Here is a 25,073-nt window from a genome sequence, read left to right as displayed (position 1 = left end):
CAGCGGGACAGGCGAGAACCCCGGCGGTACTTTGTCATGGTAGCGGCAGCCTGGGGCCCGCTCCGCCCCCACGCGCACCGAGAACAGGCACCTTACAGCTTGTGTATGTTCGTTACGTACATACTCGTCCTCGGTCCGGGAAGCGCCCACCCAGTTCGCGTTACTCGCTGCCTCCAGCCCGTGGCTCCTGCCGCCGGTCACGGCACCGTTGCGGACGTGAGCCCGGACCCGCAGCCGCCTCTCGCCCGCCTCCCGGCGGGGCGGGCGCGGCCCGGGTGAGTCACCGCTGCCGGGCACTCGGGCAGCTCCCGGGGGCCGCCTCCCGTCCCCGCCGAGGGCCCGGACGGCCCTGGGCAGCGCCGCGGGCCGCAGCCGCCGGCGGCCGCGCCCCCGACGAGGGGCGGTGCGCGGCGCGGCGCGGGTTCTTCAGGCCGCGGCGGCGGCGCTGGCGCGGCGAGATGGCGGCGGGCGGAGGAGGGCCGCGGCTGCTGCTGCCGGCCGCGCTGCTGCTCCTGCTGCCGGCCGGCGCCGTGCTCGTGCTGTGCGGCGGGCAGCCCGGCGCGGCGGAGCGGCGCTGCTTCTGCCAGGTGGGCTCTGCCGGGGGGCGGCGCGGCACGGGGCTGGGGCCCGGGCGGGAGCGGACCCTGGGTGCGGGTGCTCGGCTCCCCTGTGAGCATGGGGAAACCTGCCGCGAGGTGCCCAAAGCGAAGGCACCGGAGGGCGACCTCACCCCACTGAGCTGCGCCGTGCCCCGCGCCGTGCTTCTGAACTGTGTTCTCTCCTTGCGCCTAACAGGAAGCGCGGCTGTTTCAGCCCGGGGAGCTGTCCTTCACCAGCCGCCTCTCGTCGGGCTTTTTAGGGATGTGCATTACTGTACTAATATATATCATATATAGTCTAAATCTCCCCGCTGTTAGCTTTAAGCCGTTCCTGTTGGCCTATACTTACAGGCCCTGGTCAGAAGTCGCTCTCCAGCTTGTCGGCCACTTTAAGTACTGTAAGGCTGCTCTAAGGTCACCCCGGAGTTTTCTCTATTCTGTGGGTCTGCCTCACTGTTCTTCCCAGCTCCGCTGTCTAGGAGAGAGCGTGGCTGCAGCAGGCACCCGCTGTCCTACCCTGCCGTGCCAGCGGGGCCTGGGCTGCCCTCTTGTTAAAGCTCTTCCAGTGTTTTTCCCTTTGCTGATGTGCCAGGCTTGTTACCGTCCGGCCGGTGCGCCTTCTGTTGGTGTACAGCAGCGGGCGAATTGGGTATAGTTAACCAAGAGATGAGACCAGGCAGCTGGATTTGAGGGGATGGTGCCTCCACAGGTTCCTTTTGACTTAGCACAAGCACCTTTGCAAGATGAAAGGGTGAAGATAGCGCAGTGTATTTAGTGCTTTATTTTTGTTCCTTTTTTTACAAAAAAAAAAAATAAAGTAAGGGCTACTTTTGCTGTACTAAAATTCTAGTGCTTAAATGTGAGTCAGAAACTGAGAATGGGGAAATGAAAAAAACCTGCAGCTGTGCGCTTGGCTTTGCCTTCTGGTGGGTCTTAACACTTCAGTTTCATGTGGAAACAGTAAATTGTGCTGATCAAGAATTGAAAAACATGCCTTTTGATTCTGTATCTGTGATTGATACATAGATAGAATGATAGATAGAATGGTTTGGGTTGGAAGGAACCTTAAAGCTCATCCAGTTCCAAACCCCTGCCACAGGCAGGGACACCTTCCACCAGACCAGGTTGCTCCAAGCCTCATCCAACCTGGCCTTGAACACTGCCAGGGATGGGGCAGCCACAGCTTCTCTGGGCACCCTGTGCCGGGACCTCAGCACCCACTCAGGGAAGAACTTCTTCCTAGTATCTCAGCTAAATCTCCCCTCTGTCAGGGGAGCCATTCCCCCTTTCCTGTCTCTACATGTCCTTATAAAAAAGTCCCTCTCCACATTTATTGTCAGCCCTCTTTAAGCATTAGAGGCCTAAAGAGGCTAAGGTCTCACCAGAGCCTTCTCTTTTCCAGGCTGAACACACCCAATTCTCTAATCCTGTCTCCACAGGAGGGGTACTCTAGCCTTTGGAGCATCTTTGTGGCCTCCCCTGGACTCGCTCCAATAGGTCCACATCCTTCCTATGTTGGGGTCCCCAGAGCCGGATGCAGTACTGCAGGTGGAGTCTCACGAGAGCAGAGCAGAGGGGGAGAGTCAGCTCCTTCCACCTGCTGCTTGCTCTTCTTTTGATGCAGCCAAGGACACAGTTGGCTTTCTAGGCTGCCAGAGCACGTTGCAGGCTCATGTTGAGCTTCTCATCAACCGACAGCCCATGTTATCTGTAGGGTTTTTGCTTGTACACTTACTGCTTTGCAGTGAAGTTTTTCTCCTACAGGCTAAAGCCTGAGTGGGTAGTGTGGTGTGGGATAAGAAGCCCTAACCTTCAATGAACTGGCATCCTGGCATAGTAATGGCTTGCAGGCTTTTTTCCTTGGGGAGGAGGAACTGGCGTTGTACTCTGTACCCTGTTCCCTGTTGTTTTGTTGCAACACACTTTTTGTTCGTGTAGTGTGTGCTTTGGTTTAGTTTTCAATACAGGTGTTCAGGGTCAAGATTTTTCCAGACTTTATTGCCTTTGGGGAAGCGTGTTGTGTCGGGCGGCATTTCTCAGCCTTGCAAACCACTTAACCTAATAAAAACACACCTGAGGCATTTGGTAAAGTGATTTGCTGATGATCTTGTGTGGTGGTTTTAGTTTACCACCAAATAAAATACACGGCAAGCCTTAAATGGTATGGGTTACCCTCCTTTGTTTATATACTCCAAGGCCTGGGTATAGCTTCTGGTTTCCTCCTGTGAACCATCTCCTGCTGTCTCACAAGCTTGTCAGATCAAGAAACCTTGATGTAGGGTGAGTGGAAGAGCTTCAACTTGTCTGTCAGCCCATGTTGTGACAGGTGACAGGGGCTGCTCTAGCGATACTTCAAGCGCTGACCTATGTGGGCCATACTTCTGGAACGGGTGTTGCTCTCTTTCTGTACTGGCAAGAGCAGTGCCTCACCTGCTTTTCCTGACTGTTATTTTAGCTCTTCGTTTTGTTAAAGAGGTTGCTAACCAGTCCTGAAACTTGTATTTGGAACTATTACTAGAAGTACTGTTTTTTCACATACTGTTCCTGCCTTCTAACCCCTCTCATTAGTGCTGAATAACATTTCAGTATTGGAGTTCCCTCAAACTTTACAGACAGATCGTCCCCAGCCCTGATAATGCTCTTGGTGCTAATGCTTTAGTCAGACATGAATCAGTTCTCCATGTTCCTAGCAATTATTGCTCATTTGCTGTTTACAGACTGATGGAGCTGCATTAAGGATGTGCTACAGGTGCTGAGCAGACTGGCATTTTGACTAGGTTTCCGGTCTGGCAAAGGGCCACTTTCCTTCCGGGATGTTCCTGTGGTCAGTACATTGTCATTAGGGGTGAGTCTGGGCACTGAGCGTTACCTCCCTGTTACCTGAACAGACTTTCAAGCCACTCTTGCATTCCTGTTGAATTGATGTTCACCCAGCAGCCTTCAGGGCAGGAGTTTATCCCTAGCACAGTTCCTGATCTCTGCCGGGTGCCTCAAGTGCAGAGCAGCTGCAGATCCTTTTTCTTTGCTAGCAGATGCTCGGAGGTGATATCTGGCAGCACATCAGCTTCTCAGGTTTAACTGCATCCTGAGACTCCCAAGTGAGGTTTGCTTCTGTGTGAGCTGTGGAAGCCCCAGCCTTGTTTTCTGGGCAGAAGATTGGGAAGAAAGTACCTTGGCTGGCATATGCTGCTTGGAAGCCAGATGCTGGCATGATTATCCTCACCTGGCTGCCAGCTCCTTGCTCCAAGTGTGCTGGCGTGGGTGAAAGGGAGCCCTAGCTGGACTGAGTGCTTCAGCACAGCCACAGATCACTCGTGCAGGGAGACTGCAAGGAAGCTTCTGTGGGGCAGCAGGGAAAGCATCTGCTTGCCGTCAGCCTGGGACTGGTGTGGCTTGTCTAGGACAGCAGGCAGCTGCCAGGGAGGTCAGTACAGGCTAAAGGCAACTCCTCAGCCACTGTAGCATTACCCTTCCCTGTGCCTTGTTGTAGTTGCAATTGGGAGATCCAGAAAAGAGTTTGCCTCCTTCCCTGCCCTGCTGTGCAATGCCTGGTGGTGTATGGGTCTGGGTTGGGGCCCATAGCAAAAGAAGCCCTAAATCCACTGCCCAGGGGATGCTTCTGTGACACTAGGGGAAGCAGAAAGAGGACCAGCAGCACAGGGAAAGCAAACTGACAGCAGGCTGGGGTGGAAGGAAAGGCCAAACCCAAGGATGATGTGGAGTCCACGTGTGGTGGTTCAACCTGTGTTAAGGGATTGAGCTCAACTATTGCAGAGGGACAGCCAAACGCCTTCCTTGGTGCTTACTCAGCAGCTGGAGCCGCTTGTGTCGCGTCTGTCCCAGCGGCTCCGTTGCATCTCTTCCCACTGGGAAACCCAGCCCTGCTTGTCAGCTTCGTGCCAGGCTCTCACACCCTTACTGGGTGGAGCGAAACCCATTGCTGCTGCTCGGCTCAATGATTCACAGATGCCAGCAAGCACAGGGCACATGTTTGGGTCTGGATCAATTTAAATTTCATCCTAAACAGCTGTTCTAATTAATACAGGCTAAAGATGTAGACAAATACTTTACGGAGGTGGGGGGAAAGTGTTTTAAGGCACCACCCATTGCAGGGCATGTTTGACACGTGCTGTAGCTTAACTGAAGTCCAAAACACACAAGTCTCTGGCTGCTTACATGCTCTGGGGTGGCAAGCAGTCATTGAGCAAGAGGGAACTTCTGGGGTGAAGACAATGGCCTGCCAAGTGTTCTGATGCTGCCCGCATCCCTGCATCTTCATGTGGGTCAGTGCTGTTTGGTGGTAGCATCATTGGGACTTTCATCTCAGTCTCTGAGGAGACTTGGCTCATGTCTTCTGTGCTCCTTTGTGAGCTTTGATAGGTTGGGCATGAGCAGGTAGTGTCACCAGGCCTGGCTCAGCAGGCAGAGCTGGAAGGTAAGCGGGCCAGCAATATCTTATGCACAGGTTGGGGAAATTGCCCATTTCTGCATAGAGTGGCTGAGACCCTTGGGGAAAGAAGGAGTTTCCCCTCGGAGTTGAGCAGAGCTCAGGATTTCCCCAGTGCTTCCCCGTTGCCCTTTGATGGCAATTGCGGCTTATCTTCCCACCAGTGCTTTTCTAAACAGAGCAGTGGATACGTGGAGATCTCCAAAGCATGAGCCCATCTCCTCCTCAGTTTCGTGTTAGTTATGTGCTGCAGCTCTTCACCCTGGATTATTTTCAGGATGGTGTTTTGCCAACTTGGTTCTGGCTTGAATTGATTGCTAGACGCAGTGAAGACAGGCCTGGTGCCCATAGTGCGGGCTGTTCCCATTGTGGGCTTGCCGAGCACACTAGTGTCATTCCCTTGGAGCAACATGTTTGACTAGCATGGATACAGGGAGCAGCTGAAGATTATCCACAAACCCATCTGTAGGCCACTTTTAGACCCCATCTATAACCTTCCTGCCTAAAGGTTGCCAAGTTTCCAGGAAATAATAACTGTGGTTGGTTGGCTTTTTGTTGTGGTTTGTTTCTTGCTGGGCTTTTTAGGGTTTTTGTTTTTTAATCCTGAAACAGCATTACATTGGGTAACTGGATTAGCAAAGCGCTGTTTTTTATAGGGGTGATTCAGCCTAGTGGAAAGCTTAATTGCTATGCTGTTAATTCTCGTCACTGTGTAAAATGCATGATGGCATCCAGCCCCTGTGTGAGGATAACATGGGGGCTTCGATGTAAGCTCTACAACCAGAAGTGAGCCTCCAAATCATGGTGCCTTAACACAAACCATTTGTTTAAGTGGAGTGCTCATTCTGGCATGCTCTGATTTCCCCTCTCTCCTCCTTAGATCACTGTTGATGAGTCCAGAATATCAAAGCCCTCTGGAAAAAAAGCTGTTCCCAAAATACTAATTCATGCTATGGAGCATTCTGGGTCTAGAGCTTGGATTCCTTCCTTCCCTGTCCAGGGTGGCAGGAAGGAACTTGCACTTGCCTTTAAGGTGCTTTGTGTTTAATCCAGGCTATTCTTCCTGTGCCACCACCCCATTTCATGTGTGCTCGGAGGGCAAGGGCTCCGTTTTCTGCCTGCGCTATTGGAAGGAGGACAGGGAGTCCCATTCCCACAGTAGTAATTACAATGGGTTTAAGTTGATGTGTAGCTCTTGCTGAATGATCTGAGGGCTCTCCGGAAGTGTGTCAAGGCAGGTAGCTCGTGTTTTACACGTGGCACTGTACAGAATGTATTTTGCCCTAATTGCGATCCCCTTTGCTTTGGATTCAGGGATGCTTTTTCTAGAGGCTTGCAGGGTTCTACTCCCTCTCACAGATGCCTATGACTTTGCTCATCTGCTGCCTTTCTTGCAAGGGGGATGATACCTGCTTCTGTTTGCTGTTCCGCAGTGTGCAGTTACCCTTAGGCTGGTCGAGTGCATTAAAAGTAAGAAAAGGGGGAGCCCCTTAAATACAACCCAGTGAATTCTTAGCTCTTGTGTATTCCCCCATCTGCCTGTTTGTTCCTGGCCCCTCCTAGAGAGCTTTTATGCCACCACCAGTCAGTGCACACAGGAGCTGCCAATGTTTCCAGCCTTATTCTGCTTGTCTCTGCTTCCGGCTGTCCTGTGCACAGAGGGAAGGCAGAGACTGGACATTACCCCCTAGAACACTATCATGGGGTGCATCATTTCTGTGCTGTTTCCTACCAGGATTTTGTAGGCTTTCAGGGACAGAAGACAAGGTGGTTTCTTATCACAAATTGTGGCAAACATCCCATTGTTTGCTTCATAAATCAACAAGATTGATTTAAAACAACTGTCTGGTCTCAAAACTCTGAATTTATCTTATACAGGGGAATGGCAGCTTGCCCCCTGTTGTATTGCTACATCCAGGAAAAATCCCTGGTGTGCTGTTGACAGTGAATGAGTAGTAAAGTTGATTTCTAGCCAGGGTGACTGGATGGGATCCACCCAGGGGTGCTGAGGGAGCTGGTGGAAGTGCTCACCAAGCTACTTCCCATCATTTATCAGCAGTCCTGGCGCCCTGGAGAGGCCCCAGCTGACTGAAGGTTAGCAAATGTGACACCTGCCTACAAGAAAGGGTTGAAGCAGGACCCGGGAAACCACGGACCTGTCACCCTGACCTCGGTGCTGGGGGATTTCATGGAGCAGATCATCTCGAGTGCTGTCCTGTAGCATGTACAGGACATGTGCAGGTGATCAGGCCCAGTCAGCATGGCTTTATGAAAGGCAGGTCCTGTTTGACTAACCTGATCTCCTCTTACGGCAAGGTGACCTGCTTAGCAGGTATCGGAAAGGCTGTGGATGTTGTCTACCTGGACTTTAGTAAGGCCTCTAACACCATTTCCCACAGAGTTCTGCTGGAGAAACTGGCTCGGAGGGGTGTGCTGTTTGCTGGGTAAAAACCGGCTGGATGGCCGGGCCTGAAGTGTGGTGGGAAGTGGAGTTAAATCCAGTTGATGGCTGGTCACAAGTGGTGTTCCCCAGAGCTCAGATCTGTTTAAAACTACTTTTGTTGTGCAACGTTGTCATCGGGACTGTAACCCACATCTCGCAAACCCATAGCAGAATTTATGCTACTTCTTACTTTTGTTGCCTCTTCAGAGCTTGAGTCGTTCAGGGTGATGCAAGAAGTATTGGCTTTCTACATCACATTTGAAACAAATGTTTTCTTGCCATATGGCTCCCTGAGGTGAGGCGAGGAGGGAGCCTGTCACAGTTGCTATGGTTCTGATTAAGTCAAACAAATGGCTGAGGCATAGTTGGTTAACCACAGGGACTTTCTTGAGTGCCATAATCTTCGGTGGCATTATCATTGCCTTACTGGTCCCTTATGCAAATGCCAGCTCTCCTCTGTGTGCCATCCTACAGGAGTGACAGACTGAGGCGGTCACAGTTGGGAGCCTCAGCTGGCAGTGCCTATGGCTCCCAGCTCTTACAGCAGCCAATATCAGGGTCTCGCTGGATTTGGCCTCAACTGAAACATCTGGGATCTTTGTAACTGTGTGTGATGTGTGGACAAGAGCTGTGTGGATTTTGTGTCTGCGTGTGACACACGGATGTGTCCTGTTATCTCTGCCTTTTAGAGACAGAAGTGTCCATCCGGTGCCTATTACTCTGACATCAGTGAATTCTAACATATCTCTCTGTGTTAGAGGAAAAGTGCTGCCAGAGAAAACTGCCTGTCCCAAGCAACAAATACGGGACAGCTCCTGAAGGATGCATCAAAAGAAGTTCTCTGCCAATCGGCAGTCTGTTTTAACGTTGTTTAAACTTAACCAGTTGAGTTGCTGGTAAAAGAATTGTTTTATTGTCTGCAGTGTTAAAAAGCACTGGTGAAGTTGTTCATATTTGGTTGTTGTTGTTTCTCTTTTATCTAACAGGTTACTGGCCATTTAGATGACTGCACCTGTGATGTAGAAACCATTGATGCCTTCAACAACTACAAGATTTTTCCTAGACTGAATGAACTTCTGGAAAGTGACTATTTCAGATACTACAAGGTAATTTTCTCATAGAAGAAGTGTATTTATTTTGTGTGCTACTGCTTTGCTTTTCTTTTTTCAACTCTCCCTTGAAGTTATTGCTGATCTTCTTAAAATCAGATGCCTACATTTTAATCCTGATCTTTTAAGAACGCAGTCAGTAGGTGGACTCTTCTATTATTAGAAGAATCTTAACGTCATACAATATGCTTATAAGATGCATGGCTTTAAAGGTATTTCCTTATGCATTTTTCCCCCTTAAGAACTCAAGCAGTAAACCAATGAAATGACTCCTGTTGAGCTGTGGCTCAAAAATGTTGATAACCAGAGATCCATGTTGCGTAATGAGAGTCTCCATAGTGTCTCCCCATTGAGGTGGAGAGCTAGGTTTAGTTACTAGGCATTTGGGTGACGTGATGGCTGTTATTGCCAGACATTGGCATGAGACCGTGTGTATGTGACTAAATGTGGGGCTTGTTTGAGCGTGCTTGGCTTATGGGGTGGCATTTTTACCTGCTGTGTACAGATACTGAACAGTGACTGTTGCCTGATTGTTTCCATAGGCAAAATAAACATTTTCTGTAGGAACAAGTTGCAAAGTTCCCAACTTCACTGCATGGGCCCATATATAAAATCATGGGGTGAAGCTGCTTTTCCCTGCTCGCCCTCTCTACCAAACCCACAAAGTCTTGTTAATTGTTTGAAAAGAATGACACTTGACACCAACTTGCAGAAAAGGAAGACTAGGGCTTATTAAAGAAGTGCATATCCTTTCCCCTTCCAGTGTTGGGATTTGTAGCAGAAATACTAAGATTGATCTGAATGAAGCACGAATAAAAATGCCTGTGTGTGAAAGCACCTAAGAACCAGCAAAGCAAGGATTAAAAGAATAACCTCTATTGATAGCAAGGACGTGAGTGATAGCAATCAGTCTCGTGAACACCAAGGAGTTATTTGTTCCTGCCAAGCTTGGAAGGCTCACACACCAGCACATCCAGAACACAGGTGACTTCACAGCAACAGACCTGTGCTCTGGGCACACGTGGATGGCAGCAGGGCTCTAGCACATCCTCTCCCTGTTCCTCTGACAGGGAGGCAGGCTGAGGTCTGAAGATGCCCAAACCAAGGAAACAAAATCAATGGGGAGCAAACATCCTCCAAGATTCACAGAGAACAAAGTCAGCAATATTCCAAGGCCAGCGAGTGCCCTGTAGTGGCTGTTGGCTCCTAAAGGGTACAAGCCACCTTGACATCACACAAGATGTGTGCCTCCTGCGTTCTGTGTTACCATAAATAGCGCTGACCAGGTTGCATGGGTGCACGCATCTTGTGCGAGAGACAAGTCAATGAGTATAATCAGCTTTTTGTATTGTTAAGATAAGTAACACCAACTGTTTCCACTGTCACTGCACTCCACCTTGCGCTAAACCTGAAGTCTTGCACTAAGGCGCTGAAGATGTGTGCTGGTAAACCTGGTGTGGAAGGTGGCGTGGTTGCATGGAAAAAATGTGTAATAGCATACTATGTTATTTGTAGGTAAACCTAAAGAAACCTTGCCCTTTCTGGAATGACAACAGTCATTGTGGAATAAGAGACTGTGCTGTAAAGCCCTGCCCATCTGTAAGTACCAAATCCATTCTTTTACCTTTATTTGGGTTTTTGCAGACCAAGAGGAAGAAGCAGACAAATCACTCATTATTGTAGCTGCAGCAAAACTGTGGCTCTGATGAAGCTTTCTTAGGTGCAGTGATACTGGTATCCGTGAGAAGGGCCAAAATTCTAAATTCTGGCAGTTTAAAGGAAAGCTGGGCTTTTAATAGTTGCACCCTCCATGAATGGCTAAAACCTTGTCCTGGACCCTGTTATTTTTGGCATTAATGGGTGGGGTTTGGGCAAATCCACTGTTGTTACGAGAAGTGCCTCTTGTGTTAACTGACAGGATGTTCGTAGTTGGCCGATGAGCCACACTGTGATTTGCAGTTTTGCCTGATGAATTCCACCTTCCCAGCCCATTCTCTTCACGTGCAGTTGCTCTTCCAGAGACCAGTATTATTTTCCCAGTATGAAAGCAAACACTCTTGACCCTGTCTGCTGGATAAAAGGGTTTTTTTCACTGAGCTAAAAGAAAACACCTTGACCGCAGGTGTCTGCCTGAAAAGAAGGGGACGGGACAGTGGATGAATCACAACTTGGTTGCTGGGTTGCTAGAGGTGCTGAAGATACCACCCAGTCTGGCTTTGCGGGTCACAGGCAGCAACAGGCTGTCTCACCCTTTTCTTCCCTGGTCTCTGGAGCTGGTTGTGTGCCGATGGTGCCAAGGGGAATGCTGTGCCAACAGTGTGATGAGTGCTCTCAATGGCAGAGGCCTCGTGGCACTACTTGCACGCGTTTTCCCAATGCAGTAGTTTATTTTCATGTATAACTTCATGTCTGCTGCAGTGAAACAGGTGTCTGTCCCCTTCACCTGGTAACTACTGTGGTGGAAAAAAAAACAGCAGCTACTAAGCTGATACAACACCTTGGAAGATTTTGGTCTGGGGTGTGTGTGGGTATCACTTGTGTTATATGAAATCTCATACGTATGTTAAATTTGTGTATGAGCGGTAGAGTAGAAGACGTCCTTTGCTTCCTTAGTCTTCAAAAAGCACTTACTATGGACCCAAAATGTTGGGTTGGGAATGATTTTTTTTTTCCCCTCTCTCAAAATAATCCTTAATTTTGTTTAAATACTGTTTTCCTTAAAAAGAATGTCTTCAGTAATTATTACAACCGATGTGATGGAGTAGTGTTACAACTAAATTAGTATTAGCTAGAATCATAGAATACCAGGTTGGAAGGGAACTCAAGGATGATCTGGTCCAACCTTGGTACACAAAGCATGACCTAGGCTAGATGGCCCACCACCCTGCCCAGCCGAATCTTAATAGTGTCCAGTCTTGGGGAATCCACCACTTCTCTGGGGAGATTATTCCAATGGCTGATTGTTCTCATTGGGAAAAACTTTCTTGTGTCCAGTTGGAATTGCCCCAGGAATAATTTGTGTCCTTCACCCCTTGTCTTTTCCATGGGACTCCTTTGTCAAAAGGGAGTCTCTGTCTTCTTTGCAGCCCCCCTTTAAATACTGCAACACGGTGATCAGGTCTCCCCTGGGCTGCCTCTTCTCTAGGCTGAACAAGCCTGGTTCTCTCAGCCTTTTCTCACATGGCTTCTTGGTCCTTGGATCATCTTTGTGGCCCTTCTCTGGACTCTCTCCAGCCTGTCCACACCTTTCGGTGTAGTAAAGACCAAAACAGAACACAGTATTCCAGGTGTGGTCTGACAAGCACTGAGTAGACGGAACAATGACATCTTTATCTCTGCTGGTGATGCCCTTGTTGATGTAACCCAGCATCCTGCTGGATGTCTTTGCTGCAGCTGAACACTGTTCACTCCTATTGAGCTTGGTCCACTAGGACCCCCAGGTCCTTTTCCATGGAGCTGCTCCCCAGCTGGGTAGATCCCAGCCCATGTTGTACTTTTCGACTGTGTTTATCCAGGTGCAAGACCTTACACTTGTCCTTGTTGAACTTCGTAAGGCTCTTGTTAGCCCCCTTTTCCAGCCTGCCCAGGTCATCCTGCAGGAAAGAAGTTGTTCTTATTTTAAGAACTGACTGTGTCACTGCTGTTCTTAATTATTTTAATTTGGATCCGTTTTACACCAAAAGCAATAAAAATAACTCTTATTCATTGCTTAATTTTTCTCTTCCTGTGCCACTTACCTTCGTAGTATTTCCTTCTGCAATGTAAAAGTGGGTTTACTGCCTTCCCGCTGATGGGGGAAATGGAAGTCGTGGAGAATTTAGGGCCCAGTTGTCTTGTGCCTACTGCTCAGGTTGTGTGGGGCTGACACTAGGTGATGGAGTGGCAAAGGGGAAGTTTTGGAATGACGTGTATCAGTCGTGCAGTATCTGAGGAGTGCCGGCATCACTGATAGACAGGATGTCACCAGCTGACCAGAGGCAGCTCCAGCTCCTCTGGGGTTTATATTGGCTTCCCCAACATCATGCTTATGTAAGCAAAACATAACATGATGTAGCATTGTGGAAAGCTGCTGACCTTCTGAGTCTTGTGCAAAATCCAAATAAACCACCCAGGAATATTGCTTAACCTTAGTCTGTGGAGGAGCCTGAAACCGGGTGTGTTGTAAGCTGAGCTGAGCGCTTTGATTACCTTCTTCCTACTGGAAACTGCAGTAACCTTCCTAATCTTTGTCAAAGATTAGGCTGAAAGGCCTCATCAGCTCCACACGAAGCACTTGCTCCATTTTTGTCTTTCAGGATGAAGTCCCTGATGGAATCAGGTCTGGAAGTTACAAGGTAGGTGTGTCTGTGTACACAAAATGACACAGCTTATAAGGCCAGTTCCATGTCGCTGCAGCTGATAAAAGCTGCCTTAATCAGATGGGCAGTATTTGTGCCTATATTTTTACCCTCTTCCTTTGGCATGCTATAGAGCCTTCGGGGTGGCGTCAGGGACAAAATGCTCCTATGGCAGTGCTGGAGGCTGCTGTGAAGCCCTGCAGGTCATGGCAATTGCACAAGCATCTGGATATCTGCAGACATCCTGTGGAAACACAGGATGGGATGAATCATGAAAATGTTTCTGATGCTTAACCTAGGTTAAGGCATTAAAGGCAGACTTATAATAGCAAAAACCCTGTTTTTTAATCCTTTTCTCTCCCCACCCCTTTGTTTTTCAACGCAGTACTTGGAAGAAGCCAACAAGCTTGCTGAAGAATGTGAAGAAGCTGAGAGACTTGGAGCTGTTGATGGCTCTTTGAGGTTGGACTTCTTTTTCCACAATCCTTACTCATCTCGAAGGAAACCTGATATCAGTGCATTTTCTCACTGTCTCCTTCAACTTCCTTTGCAGTGAGGAAACACAGCGGGCAATGCTCCAATGGACACGGCACGATGACTCTTCAGACAGCTTCTGCGAAGCTGATGGTACAGGGGCCTCTTAGCTCTGACAAGTGTTGTAGTGGGATTTTAAGTACCTCTGCAGAACTTTCAGGACAGCGTGTGATACTTCAGCAAACCTGGAGCATATACAGCATTTCTTCTCTCTTCCACCTCCCCTCCCCTCTTTAGCTGGAAAACAGTGTGATGCAAAGATTGCTGACAAAGCTTCATCACTGCTCAGGGTCTTGCCCTGTTTAGCAGTTTAGCAGCTTAGATGGAGATGGCATTTTCCTTCACAAGATTTTTGTCACTGACGCAGCACTCTGCTTTGCAGACATCCTTTCTCCTGACACGGAGTATGTGGATTTACTCCTGAACCCTGAGCGCTATACTGGCTATAAAGGCCCGGATGCCTGGAAAATTTGGAACAGTATTTATGAAGAAAACTGCTTCAAGTAGGTGCTTTGGGAGACAGACCCCACAAGCTTGCAGGTGCTGATTTTTTTGCAGAGGGGCCACATGTGCTTTAACTGTCCCATTAATCCCCATTCTCCTCTCTTTGCCACAGTGCTTGTGCTGTGCAAGCTGTCAGGGGAGGGGATGAGGCATGTGGCTGCCCCGTGAGCCTCCCTTGGCTGTTGTTTGTACCATGGCTTGCCCTGGTGCAGGCTCTGATGCAGGCCCCGCAGTGTGGCAAGGCAGCAGCCTGGCAGGGGGTGCACAGCTCTGGTGCGATGTGGTCCTGGGCACACAGTCCTGTCCTCCCTGGCCACCACCCAGGTGAGGTGAGCTCTCTCCCCAGGCTGTGTGCCAGTTTGAGCTCTGCCAGGGGTACCCCTGAGGCTGATGCACAGTACTGGTGGGCACTGGTCTGCAGTCTTGACTGCTGTGGTCTCTAGGGCTCTCCTCTCCATTCATACTGGTGTATCATGTTGCACTGTGCGATAATGCCCACCAGCACTTCTGTAGACACTCAAGTTTTCCTAGCTGTTTTTAATAAAGAAAGAAGAAAAAAAACCCTCCAAAACAAGAGAAAAAGCCCCTATCTTTTTTCTCTATCCTTTTCCTCTCTAAGCAAAGCTAAAGCACAGAAGGGGTTCTTAGATCTCCTTAGCCATTTGACTGCAGAGAAATAACTATTCCTGCTGTACTGTGTTTCTGCACAGCAAGGAGACACTAACTTATTTACATATCTTATTTAAATGATTTTGTTTTTCCTTTTAGGCCTCAGAATGTAAAAAGACCTTTAGAATCTGATAGAGGTGAGTCATTTATTTATTTCACTAAGGGGTTTAGCAGCGTACTCATCCTAGCCCCAGGAACAGTAAATGCTCTCTTGAGCTACTTCTACTGAATAAGAAATGTGTTGTAGCTCTTGATCACACGTAGAATTTTATGGGTAACGCAAGAGCACCTGGAATTGTGGCTTTCTAGCATTCATCACGGAGAAGGAAAGTCTCATCTTCCACTCCTGGAAGAAACATGAACTTTGGAGGGACTGGGAGCAAGGCTGAATTCTGAACTCTCCCTGGGTCCCTGGTTTCTCTACTCATCAATACCAAACCATTTGTGATGGTCTGAAATGAGAACCTGTCTGGGATCGTCTGTGGACACCATCTAGAAAGAGAAAATCTGCCCCAAAGGCAAAGCCTATACAGTGAAAATGAAAGTAGGGAAGGGTTTTGGAAGCGTGAGAGCTTCTTGCTCAAGGCGGCTAAGAGACCCCACATCTCCTGATGCCCCATCGTGCCCAGATGAGTAGAATATCCTTAACCTCCTTCCCTGTTCGTTTGACCTGAACACTGCCCCAGCAGTGCCCTCTGGGGGGATCCCATGATTTTTCCCTAAACTGTGTAGGTGCTTCCCCTCTCTCTTGACCCTCGTGCAGAGGAGTGGCACTTCAGGGGCAGCACTGGCAAAGGAAATGTACAATGTCCTTGAAAATACCAGTGCTTCCCTGGACTGCCTCAGTTGTTTAAGGCAAGATATGAATGAAATACCACAGGTATGCTGAGGGGAGAGGGATGCCTTTCACAGATCAGGAAGCAGGAGGGCATGAAAATAGAGACTGACACCTCCTAAAGTTGTTGCAAGTGACAAATAAACTGCAGGAAGCAGGGATGGGGCCTTTGAGTATCCTGTCAGGGGACATACAAGGCACCTCTGGCAGAGGTAGGCAGTACCTGAAGGGGCCTACAAGAAAGATGCAGAGGGTCTTTTTACAAGGACAAGGCGGGGATGGCTTTAAACTGACAGAGGGGAGATTTAGATTAGATATTAGGAAGCTCTTCCCTGTGAGGCTGCTGAGGTGCTGGCACAGGGTGCCCAGAGAAGCTGTGGCTGCCCCATCCCTGGCAGTGTTCAAGGCCAGGCTGGACAGGGCTTGGAGCAACCTGGTCTGGCAGAAGGTGTTCCTGCCTGTGAAGGAGGGATGGAACTAGATGAGCTTTAAGGTGCCTTCCAAACCATTCTATAATTCTGTGACTTATGTCCCTTGTTTTCTGGCTTCTGGTTCAGCTGTGTGGTGGTTTTACTTCCTTTGCAAATATCAATGCCCCCAGTGTTGGTCAAGGCTCTTCAGTAGCATTGTTCATCTGGTATGTTCACTGCTGCAGCTTGGGATGTTTGGAACATTATCCATGTTTGGAACATTCCTAAGCCTCCCTGGAGAGGCTCATTCTCTTGTCAGGGCAGATTAACAGAGCAATCTTGATGCTTGTGCTTTGGGGTTTAATTTTGGTTGTGTGTAATTTTTATCTCCTCTTTTCTCTTCCTCCACTATTCATGCTCTTTTTCATCAGGAGACGATGGAGGTGAGTGGCACTCTTATCTGCTTCTACTAATAACAGAAACAAACATGGTGTCTCTCTCATGCTGTCGAGCTGTACCATTAACTAATACACCTGGTTAGCAAAATCTTTTTCCAGGCAATCAGAAGTTGTCTTGAAATTCTGTTGTGTTCAGGACCCTGTGTAGAGATCTCCCTGAGCTCAGCCCATCCTTCCGTGGGCTTAAAAAGCACCAGCAGGTTTTTAAGGCTCCTTGAAGACAGTCACTGAAGTGTTGTAAGTCTTCAGGGACAGGACTTGTGTTGTGGTTGTTTCAGCACTTGTTATTACTGAGACAGCAGCTCTCAGGCTGGAGCTTTGAGAAGACTCATAAGCTGGGTACCCAGCCCTCAGCCCTGCAGGGCTCGCATCTGGGAGAGCATGTTCTCTGGAGCTCTTAGCCATCTGCAGCACTGGGCCTGCGTATATGCCATGTCCTTTTGTCTCCAAATTATCTCCAAATCATTTTATGTTCTCCAGATTACTTACAAGCAAGTAGCAGGGGTAGCGTGAAAGACTGCACTGTGTGATTGTATGCGCTTGGTTGCACTGCGTGCGGTTTTTTTACTTGGTTGGGTTGTTGTGCTGTTTGTTTTATAAACAGCCAAACAAAATGCCCCTGTCCCCACCTTAGCCAGAAGAGAAAAGCAATCCATGCTCCTTGTGTCCCCCTATGCTGTGCTGTTCTGCAGCATTTGCCGAGATGGGTGGGAAGGACCGCGTGCTGTGTTTAGCTGCTGCCGTGCTGTGTTATAGAAGCATCAGTCAGGATGGGCAGAAAAACTATTTTCATGCTCTTCTAGTGCTCCTCTCCTGGCTTCTGCAAACTGGAGCAAGAAGAGCAACTCTGGGGCTGGCCTCGGAGGTGGTTCAGGATACCAGGCTTGGGCAGTACCCTCAAACTGATGTGCTTGTTTCCCTCTTTTGTTTCCAGGGCATGCGTTTTACAAGTGGCTGAAAGGTAATCCTGTGTCTGAACTTGGTTGCTGTTCCTGGGATGAACACAAAATGGTCCGGGCATGGGTGGGAGTTACTGGGCACACTCAGGTGGGGTTAGATTTCTGTCTGACAGCTGGGAGAAGAAAGTTCTACGCAAGCTTTCAGTATCTTAAGCTGCCCATTTTTTTTCAGGTGTCTGTGTAGAGAAACGAGCTTTCTACAGACTCATTTCTGGTCTCCATGCGAGCATCAACATCCATTTGAGTGCCAGGTACCTTTTACAAGGTAAATGCTACTTTCTGCCATAGCTCTTCTACATCACTCCTAAATTGAGACTTCTGTGGCTCCACTAAGTGCTAGCTGGAGCCCATTTGTGCAGGGCTCAGGCCTCTCTGTCTGTGCCCTTCTCTTCCCTCCCTCAGCACACCAGTTGTGTAACAGAATTAGGAATGCAATTACCACATGCCTTCAGGTCTGAAAATGGCTGGACTGTGCACGTATACCTTCTGTTCTTTCTCCAACGTTATCTTGGAGTGGGTTTCTGAGTATCAGGCTAGGAAGGGACAGCCTTGTCTTTATGATGGTCAGTTTAGCAATAATCTCACCTAGACTGTGAAATGCTTGGCTAGGCTTTCCCAGCACCCTTGATCCATTTTCATATGCCACTTCCATTTCCTTTGTGTGCCTTTGTCCGTAAGTAGCTGTCTGAAGGATCTAAGTTTCAACCCAGGGGTTAAAAATCGAGGGTAACGTGGAAACATGGTGTGTCTTGCGAGGCCAATGGCTATGGTGTGCTGCTCATGCAGCATAGGGTACAGGTTATGACAGACTTCCTGAAGGACTTAGTCATTGTAATCCAGAGAGGTACCTGTGGGTCAAGCCTAACACCTTTATTCTGCTAAAGCTTACAGAAATCAAGCACAGATTTAGAGACAGCTGTTGAAATTTGGATAAGCAATTTAGATTTAACTAAGTAATTATATTTAAGTCTCTACAGCCCACATAGGTCTTGCCTTGATGTTAGATTATGTTAGAGCTGGGAGATGGAATGACAAGAGAAACATCAAAGGCAAGAGATGAGTTGGGACTCAGAGGGTTTAGGAAAAGAAGGGTGTTTACACACAGCCAAGTGGGTGTCTTTGTCTGGCCTGTGTAGAAAGGGAGAGCATCCGTTGGAAGGCTGTGGAAGGTGATTTCTGCCCTGAGGTGGTGCTCCTTGGCACAGCTTTGATCTGTGCAGGGACTTCTATCAGCTGGTGCTGTGGTCACCTTGCAGAGAGCCTGCCTCAGCTCCGAGCTGGGAAGGAGCCCTTTCCTGCTGGGTGATTTACAAGATAAAGCTTCTTCCTATTTCTTATTCTTTGTTTTTATACATTAGCTCGCTCTGGCCGTGTTCCACATTCCACTATGTCCTTTAATATAGTCTTAAGTATATGACAGAATGAGCAAAATGAAATATCCTTTGTGAAACCTGTGGGCTTGAGAATAGAAAATAGAGGCCAGTCTCCTGCCACCCTTGGCTGCTTTTGTTCTCTTGCATTTCCCTAACAGCAGGAATTCTCTGAAGATGTCCCTGCTCATGAGGAAACCTCCCAACCTCTGGCCTCCGTGGTGCTTACCAGAGCAATGGGAGCAGGAAGCCTGTTTGCCTCTGCAGACTCTCATGCCAAAGCAGAGACTTCTTCAGAGTTCTGCAGTTAAGTCAATGGCCTTTGTAGGCAGGAGTGAAGAAACAAAGGGACCTTCACAGCCTGCCTGGTACATCCATCTGGTCCTCTTCACTTGCAAATGTTGAGCTATCATCAGCTTATGCAGAACTGCTCCCAGAAACACTCAGCTCACCCGATGAAAAACTTTCCAACTGATTTAACTGGTTAAAGTGGGCAGCCTCCAATTTTACCTTCTGCTTGTAAGCCTGGGTCGTGTTTTAAACCAGCTAACCAAGGTCTGCAGGAGTTATGTGCTTGCTGAGGTTTGAGTGTGGCTAAAAGCCCACCTCTCTTGACTCCGAAACAGTCTGTGGTTGGTGAAGGGTCTGTGACTGTTGGAAAGCCTGCATCTCCCTGGTTAGAGTTGTATTTCGTCTTTTAACTCGGGATGGTGAACCTGAACTAAACCCATCACGTCTGTGTCTTTTTCACTCTCTCAGATACTTGGTCAGAGAAGAAATGGGGCCCCAATGTTACAGAGTTCCAGCGAAGATTTGATGAAGTCATCACCAGAGGGGAAGGTCCCAGAAGACTCAAGAACCTCTATTTTCTCTACCTGATAGAGCTGCGAGCCCTGTCCAAAGTGCTGCCGTTCTTTGAGCGCCCAGGTTTCCAGCTGTACACAGGGAATAAGAGTCATGATGCAGAAATGAAAAACCTACTGCTGGACATTCTCCACCTGGCCAAGTAATTACACTCAGTGCCTGGGACGAATGGCTCTTCCAGCCCCAGCATCTCTGAGCGTGCTTAACCTTTCACTTGAAGCACCTAGGAAAGTGGGTTCTGGGGTCTTTCTTGTAGTGGGATAGTATGATTTGTGCAGTATTGGTAGGAGTATGTTCTATCTGTACTCAGTTTACAGAACAGGGTGGTTAGACACAGTGTAAGTGTAGCAGTCTAGGCTGCCTTTTTGATTTAGCAGAATTGAATTTAATAGCTGTCTACATGTCAGGCCTGAAACTGGCTACCTGTTTGACTCATCTGTGGAGTAACAGTCCTGATTTCATTGTTTTGACTAGGAAAAGAAATCCTGAACATGTTGGTAACAGAGATTTGGGCTGTTGGACAGTCTGGACTAAGAGAAATAGAAGCAGATGGAAATAGGTGTCTCAATGTGATCAATGTTTGAATTTATCTTGTCACACTCCTGTTCCTTCATTGCTTACATTTGTTAGAAAACAGACTAAAATTGCTTAGAAACCATAGGGCAATTGCTGAAAATGTCTCCACGGTGAGATGCAAGCTAAAATGGAAAGCCTCCAAGAAATCTAAGAAACAAGCAGATTACACTTAAAATACATCTAGAGACGTCCAATGTTTCTCGATGATTGCTTTCATTCACCCACCTCACCAGGTACTTCCTGGAGCCGGATTTCAGCCACAAGCTGTGGAGATAATTACAGAATCATAGAATGGTTTGGGTTGGAAGGGACCTTAAATCTCACCTAGTTCCAGCCCCCCCACCACAGGCAGAGACACCTTCCACGAGACCAGGTTGCTCAAAGCCCCGTCCAACCTGGCCTTGAACACTGCCAGGGGTGGGGAAGCTTTTCAGTTTAAAGCCATTCCCCCTTGTCCTATCCCTACAGGCCCTTGTCAAAAGCCCCACTCCAGATTTCTTGTCAGTATCTTTAGGCAATGGAAGCTGCTCTAAGGTCTCCCCAGAGCCTTCTCCTGTCCAGGCTGAACAAGCCAGCTCTCTCAGCCTGTCTCCATAGCAGAGATGCTCCAGCCCTCTGAGCATCTTCAAGGCCTCCTTTGGACTTGCTCCAACAGATCCATGTACTGTGTATGTTGGGGGCCCCAGAGCTGGATGCAGTACTGCAGGTGGGATCTAATGAAAGTGAAGGAAGAAAATCACCTCCCTCAACCACACTTCTTATGATGCAGCCCAGGACAGTGTCTGCGCTGTGAACACGCACTGCTGGGCCGTGTTGAGCTTCTCGTCCATCACAAATCTCTTTTTATTCTATTTCAGATCTTTCCCACTGCATTTTGATGAAAACTCATTCTTTGCAGGAAATAAAAAGGAAGCCGCTAAACTAAAGGTAATTGGCTAGCCCTTCCATTTGGGACTCTTGCTGGTGAAAGGGTATTTCCAGGTGTGTGGCTGGGATAATGTTGGATCTAAAAAGGACCCCAGTACACTCCAGGGACCGGGTGAGGTATTTCAAATCTTTCAATGTCTAATTTTCTAAATTCCATTTTTCTTCCTGAATGGTTTGGATACTTGTTGGGTAACTACAATCTGCACCTTCAGGAGAGTGGGGAATTGCTGGTGGGGACCCCACTTGAGGATGCATTTCCCTAGCTCAGTCCCACTGAATTTAGCCTGAAGTCCAGGATTAATACATTATTGGATTTGGATTAATAGATGGAAGAAGTCCTAATCAGTGCATAACCATAATCAATTTGGATGTCTTTTTCCCCTAGGAGGAATTTAGGCTACACTTTAAGAATATTTCAAGGATAATGGACTGTGTTGGCTGCTTCAAATGTCGCCTGTGGGGGAAGTTGCAGGTGAGCTTGTCCAGTGGCAGGGGATGTGTCTGCAGGCTGATCTTGTGGGACTCTGATGCGGTTCTTGGGTACAGGTCAGCTCCCAGGCACAGATCAGGCTCCTCGGGTGTTACCTTGTGTGGTCAGTGGGAAGCAGTGTGCCCCTTCTAGGCTTGGCAGCAGCTGTCTGTGGCCGTTCCAGTTGGAAACTGGGTTACCCTGCTACAGCACCTCCCCAAAAGAGGGGAGGGAGTGCAGGGCCTTCTGACAAGCAATGCAGAGGGTGCTGCTCAGTGCGATCTGCACTGGATTTTGCAGGTGGTCAAACCTACGCAGAAAGCTGCTGAGGGGCAACTGTGCTGTCACAGCAACGCTAAATGGATAAAGCACCCTGGCTGTGCTCTGCCCCTTCTCTGATCTGTGCTAGGTGGAATCCAGGTCTTGCTCTGTTAGATGATGTCAGCAGGAATCCTTGCGAAGATGGAGGAGGGAGGGAAAGTTAAACTTGTGAGTCAGGCTCTGGGGATCTCCCCGCTATTAAATGATCTTGTTTGTTACAGACGCAGGGCTTGGGTACAGCGCTGAAGATTCTCTTTTCTGAAAACCTAATAAAAAAGATGCCTGAAAGTGGCCCTTCCTACGGATTCCAGCTGACCAGACAAGAAATTGTTGCCTTATTTAATGCTTTTGGAAGGTTAGTATGAGACTTTTTTTTTTCCCTCTACTTTCACATGAGCTGTAGGGTTACATCCCTTTTAAACTTAAACAGCCATCTCTTACCAGCAATGTTGGTGTTGGCTCCTGCTCCGATCATTCTGTCTCATGAAGAAGCTCTCAAACATCAGATGATGTTGACATGGAGTGGAACAATTTAAAACAACTCTGTCATACTCTACATTTCTCTAAGAAATTTAAGGAAGCGTTTGTATAAAGATACAAAGAATTTTGGTAGATTTTAAGGACTGTGTGACTCTGTCCTCAGAACACGTTGTCCCCATATGGGGATTGTGGTTGTTCTATGCTCCCTTTTGAGCTCTTCTTCAAGCTGCCCACCTCATAGTATCACAGACTCATAGAATGGTTGGTTCCAACTCTCCTGCCGTGGGCAGGGACACCTTCCACTAGACCAGGTTGCTCCAAGCCCTGTCCAGCCTGGCCTTGAACACTTCTGGAGCACACACACCATCCCCACATCTGTTTAGAGTGGTTGCATTTAATAGGACTCCCTCAGCCCATCCCTTGTGGAGAGCTGGATGAGGAGTTTTTGGCAGAGAAGAAGGGTAACAAGGCCTTAGGAGGGAGAGGATGCTGCAAGACACTTGGTTATATGTTACTGCTTAGTGGTGTTGACAGAGCTGGAGGTTCCGGCAAACAGCTTTTCAAAAGATTCTTTGGGCAACATTGCTGCCAGTGCTCAAGCTCAGGGGTCCTGCTATATCTTGCTTCAAACTAAACCTGCAGCATCACTTGTGAGCAGTAGGGAGCCTGTAATGTTCATCAGACCTGGAAAACCCCTAAGTGCTCCTCCCCAGGGGCTGCTGTCGTGCTTCCCTCCCAGGCACAGCAGCTGCCTTCCCCTTACACCAAGGAAGCTCAGCTTCCTTTGGCCCTTCTCTTGCCAGGTCACCACAGCCTCTGGAAGCAGCATGCAGCAGACTTAGGGAATCTCTGCATGGCTGTGTTCAGAAGAAATTGAGCTGCTCAGGAACAGGCCTTGTTCTTTCTTCCCTTTTCCCCTCTGATGCCCAACTGAAAATCCTCCTTGGAGCCTTTAAAACCTCCATCTCTCACTTGTTGTTTGGGTTATTCCAAACCTTAGAACAGCAGTTTGTCCTGTATGTGGTAGGGCAGAACCCTCCTGTACAGGAGAGGTACACACGGGCCGTATTCTCAAGATCTGATTTGGCCCTTTCACTGATGCTCCAGGGGTAAAACACATTCTGCAGGACAAATGAGGTGGGTGATTAAAATAACCCTGCAGAAGAAACAAGTTTATAGTGCGAGGAGACATGACTGCAACGCTTGTAATATTACAGTGTGTTTCTTGACCTCTAGTTAATGGGTTTGTGTGATCTCTGTAACATCCTCGGTGTTTCTCAGTATTTCTTTTAAAAAGAGTCTGTGAAATTACCAAGTAACCTAACCACAACCTAATTTAGTTGAAATCCTAAATTCTCTCTTCCTAAGAGCTGCTTGGAGCTTTAGGGACTACTGTCAAGTTTCTCTTGAATTTTAAATAAAGCGTGATGTGGATGCGGCTTTAATGTTTCCTCTTTGCTTTCCTCACGCAGGATTTCAACAAGCGTTAGAGAACTGGAAAACTTCAGGAACATCTTACAAAATATGCGGTGAATTCCTTGGAGAAAGAGAGACTTAACACGTTACTGCTCCACTGTTGTAGGTTCTCTGAGAAAGGACAAATGCCACTGTTCAGTCACATTCCCACCCACAATGTGGTGAAGACCACTTCCTGGATCTCCTCTTCCCAGCCCAATTGTCTGGAATCTGCTGATGCCAAATATTTTGTACGAGGGGGAAAAAAAAAAGCTATTTTTTTTTTTTATAAAAGCAGGGAGTATATGTAAAATTTTATTTTATATATTGGAAGATTATGCTGAAAAAGTCTTTAAATACTGCTGTACTATTTGGATGGATTAGACTTGACTTATTGTCCTCAGAAGCTGGAGGGAAGGCAAGAACCATGACACTGAATAAATCTGGGTAAAGTTCCTTGTCTGCTCCATGATTCCAACCAGCACGTCAACACTTTTTGCTGCATAAAAACCACTGCAAGGGATTGTAGGAGCTCACAGTGCTTCAGATCAGCTGCTATACAACTGTGCCTTCCTGTTCCTGCTGAAACTTCCTTGTGGCAACAAGCATTTCCTGTGGGCTTCAGCAATTGCTTCCCTGCTGAATGGGAAATGAACCAAGCCACAGCACACTGGAGGAGCCCTGCTACTCACCATTAGCCCCACCATGTGCTTCCATTGTGGCTAGAACCCCATGGGAGCAGCAGTACTGGGGCCATGCACCTTGTAAGAGGTTTTGAACTCTTGTGGGAAGAAGCAGGTAAGATGGGATGAGGCAAGTGTCTGCCCTGCTGCAGGGAACGAGAGCAGTGGCAGAAAACAGGGTTTCATTATGAGCCCCACAAAGCTGGTCTGCTGCTAGCCAGTGCCCAAGGGCAGCCCTCTCCTCACTTAGGGCAAGGGGAGACAGCTCTGCCTCACCACCTGTCTGTGAGGCTGCATCCAGGAGCTGCGTTACAGCCTCAGTCTTGCAGCAAGGGCTGGGATCCATCCAACTTCCTGCTCTTCCAGGTCTGTTACAGCACATTTGTCCTCTTTCCGGCTCTGCTCCTCTGGTGCTAGTAGCCAGGCAGGGCTAAAAAGGGAAAGGATATTCCACGAGGGGCTCTGCTCCTGCAAGGTAGCACAGAGCTGCTCCATGGCTCAGGCGAAGTTGAGTTTTGCCACTCCAAGGACAAGCAGCTGGGGCAGTAGGACAGAGAGCTGCAGGATGGGACAGCCTGGCCTTGCTGCCAGCAGGTCCCGCAGGGAGAGCACAGCCCTGATTAC

At 48.3% G+C, this 25,073-nt stretch overlaps 2 protein-coding genes across 3 annotated transcripts in view; one reads left to right on the top strand and one right to left on the bottom strand.

Moving 5' to 3' along the window:
• The first annotated feature begins 304 nt into the window (after positions 1–304).
• ERO1A (endoplasmic reticulum oxidoreductase 1 alpha) lies at positions 305–24,222 on the top strand. 2 transcript variants are annotated; one of them, XM_065685220.1, is made up of 16 exons: positions 438–587; positions 8,476–8,595; positions 10,114–10,197; positions 12,894–12,932; positions 13,321–13,397; positions 13,489–13,562; positions 13,852–13,972; positions 14,742–14,779; positions 16,319–16,330; positions 17,280–17,306; positions 17,477–17,569; positions 19,434–19,680; positions 20,972–21,041; positions 21,427–21,513; positions 22,053–22,186; positions 23,784–24,222. In XM_065685220.1, exons 1-16 carry the CDS (start codon positions 459–461, stop codon positions 23,842–23,844), a joined length of 1,413 nt encoding a protein of 470 aa, XP_065541292.1. In that variant the 5' UTR covers positions 438–458; the 3' UTR covers positions 23,845–24,222. The 2 variants fall into 2 exon arrangements, with proteins under 2 accessions (XP_065541293.1, XP_065541292.1); XM_065685221.1 differs by lacking the exon at positions 16,319–16,330 and having other exon boundaries at positions 305–587.
• GPR137C (G protein-coupled receptor 137C) overlaps positions 24,069–25,073 on the bottom strand; it is an 18,276-nt gene continuing 17,271 nt past the window's right edge. The window contains exon 7 of the mRNA XM_065685224.1: positions 24,069–24,879. Coding sequence (XP_065541296.1) covers positions 24,759–24,879 — 121 coding nt within the window. The 3' untranslated portion in view covers positions 24,069–24,758. The remainder of the gene's footprint in view (positions 24,880–25,073) is intronic.

This window comes from Lathamus discolor, chromosome 6 (genome assembly GCF_037157495.1).
Source record: "Lathamus discolor isolate bLatDis1 chromosome 6, bLatDis1.hap1, whole genome shotgun sequence".
NCBI classification, from domain to species: domain Eukaryota; kingdom Metazoa; phylum Chordata; class Aves; order Psittaciformes; family Psittacidae; genus Lathamus; species Lathamus discolor.
The sequence above is the reverse complement of the archived record's forward strand: the minus strand, read 5'-3'. Positions and strand labels throughout refer to the sequence as shown.

Bases quoted from the DNA above. Each gene is read 5' to 3' on its own strand.
- ERO1A (XM_065685220.1), top strand. From the start codon at position 459: ATGGCGGCGGGCGGAGGAGGGCCGCGGCTGCTGCTGCCGGCCGCGCTG. The intron at 8,596-10,113 runs GTAATTTTCTCA...TGTTATTTGTAG, and splicing joins ACTATTTCAGATACTACAAG to GTAAACCTAAAGAAACCTTG. The intron at 22,187-23,783 runs GTTAGTATGAGA...TTCCTCACGCAG, and splicing joins TTATTTAATGCTTTTGGAAG to GATTTCAACAAGCGTTAGAG.